The sequence below is a fragment of the Phragmites australis genome, chromosome 4 (assembly GCF_958298935.1).
Source record: "Phragmites australis chromosome 4, lpPhrAust1.1, whole genome shotgun sequence".
Lineage (NCBI taxonomy): Eukaryota > Viridiplantae > Streptophyta > Magnoliopsida > Poales > Poaceae > Phragmites > Phragmites australis.
The window spans coordinates 16862497-16869809 of NC_084924.1; the positions used below are offsets into that span (position 1 = coordinate 16862497).

Consider the following 7313-nt stretch of genomic DNA (forward strand, 5'->3'; position numbering starts at 1 on the left):
AGTAAAATATGTTTCATATCCGTAGCTGTTAACGAGACGAGAAAACTGAAAGATGAGAGTGAGTGATAAAAGTGAGTAAAATATTTGAATTTTAAAAGTTTGTATTAGATGAGAGAAGAGTAAAAAGAAAAAGTGAAATGAGAACTTACTTATATTTTATATAATAAAAATTATTCTAGGGCATTACACATCTTCCAATCCACCGCACCTACGGGCGCTGCCTAGTCGAGCCTCGGGAAAGGCTGGCCGAGCTCACCACACCGCGGACGCTGTCCGAGATGGGCCGAGCAGCTGTTTCTTTGCGCCGGCCGGGCGTCTGCTCCGCCTCGGTCGGCAGCAGCACGATTCATGCATCACAAATCATGTCGGGTCGCCTCGTGTCACCTCCCTCGATTTGCCCTCTTCTTCTGTCCATGCATGGCATCACATCTTCGCATGCACCGCCCTGCAGTTCCATCAGCTGTGAACTCATATCCGGGCCGTCCATGCAGTGCTGCTTGTTCGGATGCATGCTTCATCAAGTACACAGTGCTAGTTGCTGGTTTGTCCTTGTTCATGCATGAGCAAGCAAGCTCCTCCATCGATCGTAACCAAACCTAACCACAGAACAAAATTAGTGCCACACAAAACTGTTCCGTTACCTAACCACAGAACAAAATGTGGATCATTCTGTCATGATCCGCTGACCACGAACTCAATCTGTATGCATGCCCCTTTGTTTTTTTTCGATTTTTGAAACGGCGATGACGACTGTAACGTGTCACTGGTGCGTATGACGGTATGATAACTGCAACAAAGTAACGGAGGAAATGGCATTAGCCGATTAATATATAGAGTATATGATCGAGCTAGCTTATTGACATTTATTTTTCTATGGATGGGGATTGATTGGCCTGTTTCTTCCGCGAGCAGTGTACCTACAAGACGACTAAATTGGGGACCTAATCCGTGATGCCATAATGTGGTTAGGTAAAGATAGCGTTGTCTAACCGTATACTCTAAAAACAAATCGAGCAAGGAATATTAATGGAGAGCAAGAAAATGAAGGATTTTTCTGCTGATGCATGGCAGGGTGATGCCGGCTTGCATCGATCGAGAGAATCACGTACGTATAATGCAGTTAGGTATCGGGAGTAAGAACAGCTTATATTAAGTCCGATTCGTGCATTGACGATTTAGCTTGTATTAAGAGCATTGCTAAGAAACCACGCATGTCACACAAAACTAGCAAGCATTTTTCGTTTCGTGAGAAACTCCCGACACCTGGAACTCGGCGTATATTTCGCGGCAGCTTCACGTACATGGAAGCGCAAAAAGGTAGCTCACGTTCCAAACGGGTCCAAACCCGTCCGATACAATCCTAACAAACCACACGGCCTCACCTGACCTTGCCTCCACCGCCCGACCTGCCCCCTCCTCCGGCACGTCGTGCGTGCTCATCTCCACACATTATCTTTCTCATCAATTCATCATCATCGTATAGTATCATCATCTCACCGCTTGGTGCTAACCCCACCGACCGACCCCTTTTTCGTCTACCTACCCTTACCCTTTGTCAGCATCTATATATAGCCCCTGCCTTTACTCACACACTTGTACTAGTAGTAGTACTACTCCAGCTAGCTGCACATACACCAGACCAGAGAAGCCTGCTATATAAAATGCACAAGCTTAGCAGATTGTAACTTAATTAGCTAGCGACACGACGGAGAAGTATCTGTTGATTACTAGCTCCTTCTGTAGGTGTTCATATGCATGGCAGTTGCAGAGTTAGACAAGTATTAGCAAACTGAACCAGAACCAGCTTCGGATTGATCGCCTGGCCGGTGGACAATCTCTATAGGATCTAGGTCCGTCCCACCAATCGATCGAGCCTCAGGCGTACGGCGCGGCACACAATGGGGAAGCTGGTGAGCAAGAGCTGGAAGGAGTCGAAGCTGCTGTGGCACATCGCCTTCCCGGCCATCCTCACCGCCGTCTTCCAGTTCTCCATCGGCTTCGTCACCGTTGGCTTCGTCGGGCACATGGGCGCCGTCGAGCTCGCCGCCGTTGCCATCGCCCAGAACGTCATCGAGGGGTTCGCCTACGGGATCCTGGTACGCACGCCAACTTAATTACCCATGGAATTCATTTGACGCCAAGCAAGTCGCCAATTAGTTATACCAAACTTAGTACTTGGAGCATGCAGTACATAGTAATACACACCTAATTGCAACGTCAAATAACTAGTTTTGCATGAACGTAGCAAAAAGATCTCTTTGTTCTTGGCATCCTGCTGCACATATATGATATGTATATGCACATTCCCGTTTAGAACGTACGAGACGGCTAATCGCTTCAAGATTAACGTCGAACTAGTCTAAAAAAACTTTGAACTGTTCCGAGGGCCGGGAAAGCTTATACACATGTGCATTTTTTTAGTACTTTGCACTAAATTTATAACGTAGGACACATTAACTTTATTTTTGTTCGAAAATAGACTTTATTTTTTAAGAATTATTTACTTACTTTGATACAAACCATCAAGATGTGTCTATTCTCGGTGGGTGGAGACTAAGTAAGTTTTGGAAGCCACAAGTGCTTTGCACTTTACTTTTTCAGTTTCTGTAACAAGTTTGAAAACTAAAATTTCGATCATTTTTTAAAATGCATGATAAACCTGGAGAAGCTAGGTAGACAGGTATCTAGGTAAATGCATGCCACTAACAAACTAGCAAATTCAGCTGGCTTGAAACGGCCGAGCCGTATATATGTCGATCTCTAGATATTGATCAGATCATTAATGGTGGTTTGTACGTCTCCATCGACCGCTCTCGATCGGTGAAGCTTATACACACCGCACGTAATTTGTTCCTTCTCGTGGAGGGTTCGAACAAAGTTATCCGGGGTAGGAATTAATATATGTGCGTGCAGCTAAAGAAATATAAATCGTTAACTTTAATCAATGAGCTTGAATAATTAAAGTTAAAACCTCACGAATTAACCTTCATTCGTGTCCTACCCATGCATGTAGTCGTCGTCGTCGTCGTCGTCGTCGTCGTCGTGTGTGTGTACGTGTGATGGCCGACATTGTACCGCGCGTGTAAAATTAAGCCAAGCAGAAAAAGGAAGCAAAGAGATAACATGCGTTTCAACCAAATTATCTATTGCTAGCTGGCCCAACACTTTCCGGAAGTTGGTAGAGAAGCTAGCTAGCAGTACGTACGTAGGCTGTGTCGTCCTGTGTCCACTCGATCATCTCGCGCAAAGCAATAGGCCTGACTCTCAGCAAAGGCGGCCAAACTGGTGTTGGCCGCCGGGCGATCGACGACGGCACGTCCCAACGCGTCGTACGTACGTCCAAGAAATTAAAACCATTTGCATTTTCCGGTGGTCGTTTCCGCCTGCACAATGCACTGCGTGTCTCACTCTAGCTTGTCTGGCCATTTCCACGCGCCAGGCGCTAGCTAGCCAAACTAGCAACCATATATATATATGTGCTGTCCATTATGACAACATGGAAATGCTTTCCCATACAACTATTTGAGTACAACTATGCATTTAAATCATCTGATACATTTATGAGCTTTTATCTAAGTGATTTAGTTATTAGATCTTGAGTTATACTCGAATGGTTGTACGTGTAGCAGTGTTCATGGCAATATGTGTGTGTATATTGTACATATGTTTGTTCTTTAGTTCTCTCTCTCTTTTATGTATTTTGTTCTTTAGTTAGCTCCTGGCATTTCGCGTTTTGTCACCTCGACATGGCTGATCTTCAAAAACCCAACTTTGTCTGTTGATATTTATCGTGGTATATATAATTATAATACTATGAATATATTTTTTAAAATAAATCTACACATGTTGAAATATAGTAGAGGTAATAGTTTGACTCCATAAAATCCAGAAATTCTGGAAACTCACTTAGTTTAGACAAAAGAAAACTCACTAGCAAGATTATTACTCTCGCACCAAAATTACTATTATGATTACACACATCTAGTATTAGCGCCATGGCTGTTTCAAATTTAAATCTGCTTGTAAGTTGTAACCGGATTTCTCTAAGAAAAGAAAATTATGTCGATCGATTTGAAGTCTGAGGGTTCCCGCGCGCGCACAAACTAACTGACGGTGCGTGCATGGCTGATGGCTGGCAGCTCGGCATGGGCAGCGCGCTGGAGACGCTGTGCGGTCAGGCGGTGGGCGCGGGGCAGGTGGACATGCTGGGCGTTTACATCCAGCGCTCCTGGATCATCTGCGGCGCCACCGCGCTCGTCCTCACCCCGACCTACCTCTTCACGGCGCCCATCCTGCGCGCGCTCCGCCAGCCCGGGGACATCGCCGACGTCGCCGGCACATACTGCCGGTGGGTGGTCCCACAGCTCTTTGCCTACGCCGCCAACTTCCCGCTCCAGAAGTTCTTCCAGGCGCAGAGCCGGGTCTGGGTCGTCACGTTCATCTCCGGCGCGGGGCTCGCCGTCCACGTCGTGCTCAACTACGTCTTCGTCACGCGCCTGGGGCACGGCCTCCTCGGTGCTGCCATCGTCGGGAACGTGTCCTGGTGGCTCATCATCCTCGCGCAGGTCGGGTACCTGGTCTCCGGCTGCTTCCCGGAGGCGTGGCGCGGGTTATCCATGCTCGCGTTCAAGAACCTCGCCGCCTTTGTCAAGCTGTCGCTCGCGTCCGCTGTCATGCTTTGGTTGGTACATTTATGTTAGCGTTTTCAATAATATATGTCAGCTAGATATTAGGTGGATTACATCGGATTTTTTTCTAGATGATAAGAGATGTGAAGAAGAGAAAATCTAACTCTTATTCTATAGATAGATTATAACGCGTGAGGCATTAAAAAAGAGAATTTTGAGTGGGTGAAGTAATTAAAAATTTATTGCGCTATACATCAACCACTGAAGATATTAGCTATTATACTATCTACGGATAATATGAAAAAAAAAAAGATAGTAACAACTAGTTGCACAGACGCTCTAATTCTCCAAACTTAATTCAAGCAACTGTTTAGATTAAACTCGTATCATCTGAATACGTAATTGATGCTCAATAATTTTTTTATGTAATTTGTTTCAGCTTGGAGCTCTGGTATTACACTGCAGTGCTCATCCTTGTGGGTCTCCTAAAGAACCCACAACTTCAGGTTGACGTCATGTCCATTTGGTAAGCAACTCAATTATTCTCCCACAAAACTGTGACTAATCGACGTATACATATCAATCTTTTCAGCAGATAATTAATCAATTCGTGTAAAAATTTACAGCATCAATTACCAGCTCTGGACCCTGATGGTTGCATTGGGCTTCAACGCAGCAGTGAGGTAATAACACAAGAACTCGAGCATGCACCACAAGGCAGTATCATTCAGTTCAGGGTTCAATGGAACTAACGCCCAAGCTACATGCTTTGTTCTGTTCCAGCGTGAGGGTGTCGAACGAGCTGGGCGCGAACCGGCCCAAGGCGGCCAAGTTCTCGGTGATCATGGCGGTGTCGACGTCGGGCTTCATCGGCGCCATCTTCATGGCCGTGTTCCTCATCTGGCGGACCGAGCTGCCGCGGTTCTTCAGCGAGGACTACGAGGTGCTGAGTGAGGCTGCCAAGCTCGGATACCTCCTCGCAGGCTCCATCTTCCTCAACAGCATCCAGCCTGTGCTCTCAGGTATTGCCAGTACCGATCAAGAAGCAGAGCAAACAGCAACTAATTAGTCTGTCCAGAGATCGCTTACATTTCTAATGCAAACATATGGGGGAAAAAATCCTTGAAATCTTTTTGCAGGAGTGGCGATCGGAGCAGGGTGGCAGTCGCTTGTGGCATTCATAAATATAGGGTGCTACTACTTCGTTGGCATCCCACTGGGGGTCCTCTTCGGCTTCAAGCTAAAGCTGGATGCAATGGTACGTAAGAACAAAGCAAAAAAAATAAAAAAAATTGAAGCAAAAACAAAGGAAAAAAAACGTACAGAGTATAATATGGATGAATAAGTGGAATGCACAGGCTCTTTTTATTTTCTGAATTTTAAAAAATGATGTGTGTTGACGTGTGCTCAAATCTGCAGGGGATTTGGGTGGGCATGTCACTCGGAACTCTGCTTCAGACCGCTATACTTCTCTTCATTTCCTACAGAACCAAGTGGGAAAAACAGGTGCAGTACTACACTAACGACGTTTAACGACAATCAAATTAATTTAGAAATTATTCAGATAAATGTATGAACTGAGAATGCTGCAGGTTATGCTGGCTGAAGAGAGGATCAGGGAGTGGGGAGGAAGGAACGACGCCCTGCCGTCGGCAGTGCAGGTTGCGCGGGCGATCGACGATGTAGATCGGTGACCAAACTGTTCCTGCAAACTTGCAGCTGTTATTTATATATAGACGCAAGGCAGATCAGAGTAGATTGATAGGATTAATCCGAACAGATTGATCGAATCGAGCCCAAATTTTATAGTGTTGGATCCTCCCTGTATGCTTTTTTTTTTTGTCTATTGTGACAGTTCTTGTCCCTCTTTGGTCGGAATATCATCTCGCCGTTATACTTAGCGCGTGTACAATGAGTTGCTATTAGCTGTTTATAAGAGATGTCACATTGTCACATGAGATTTTATGTGATATGGACGATAGAGGAGGAGAGAGAAATATTCTCTAGTAATTAATATACTGTTTATTTGTTGGATAGTAGCGCAATTTTTAGATTTAGTTTAATCACTAGATAAATCATGAATATAAACCGATAAAACAAGAGTATATCCTATATATATGTATGTAACATGGATACACATATGTCTCTCTGATATACTTGATGACAGAAAATAATGATGTCAAGTGAATGTACCAATCGACAGCAAGAGATATAAAGGGCCCCGTAATGACAATACAGCAAACGATAAATGACGTAGAGGAAGCAGATCATTAGCAGTCGTACCAAACTTTTTCAAAAACATTGTTTGTTCTCGCCCAGTGCGTAATCTTAAGGGTGATGGGTTCCAGAGACCTACTCTCCCGATCGCTAGCGCAATAGGATGTAGTAGTCTACATGTGGTGATGTAGCAGAGAAAAGAGGTAAAACCCTAACTTGTGTATATTCTTTTGTGTGTATGCTACACACATCCACAATTTAGACAATGGATTATGTCTTGAATTGTAAGTTTTATGCAAACAAGTTTTACTTAAAGTCATAACTGATACTTGGTTGCTAATAGACCACCCCTAAGGTGAAGTATATAAGTCGTACTCCTTAGTCTCTTCATGAGTTTATTAGAGAGTACCCAAAAATCTCGCAGATTGCAACCAGCAATCAAGCTTATATATGTGTATGTTCTTTCAA

General features: G+C 44.5%; 1 protein-coding gene across 1 annotated transcript; it reads left to right on the forward strand.

Annotated features, from left to right (window-relative positions):
• The first annotated feature begins 1542 nt into the window (after positions 1-1542).
• LOC133914244 (protein DETOXIFICATION 33-like) lies at positions 1543-6583 on the forward strand. Its single transcript, XM_062357373.1, has 8 exons — positions 1543-2096; positions 4140-4681; positions 5068-5154; positions 5255-5311; positions 5412-5650; positions 5768-5886; positions 6048-6134; positions 6221-6583. Exons 1-8 carry the CDS (start codon positions 1899-1901, stop codon positions 6320-6322), a joined length of 1431 nt encoding a protein of 476 aa, XP_062213357.1. The 5' UTR covers positions 1543-1898; the 3' UTR covers positions 6323-6583.
• Positions 6584-7313: the final 730 nt, after the last annotated feature.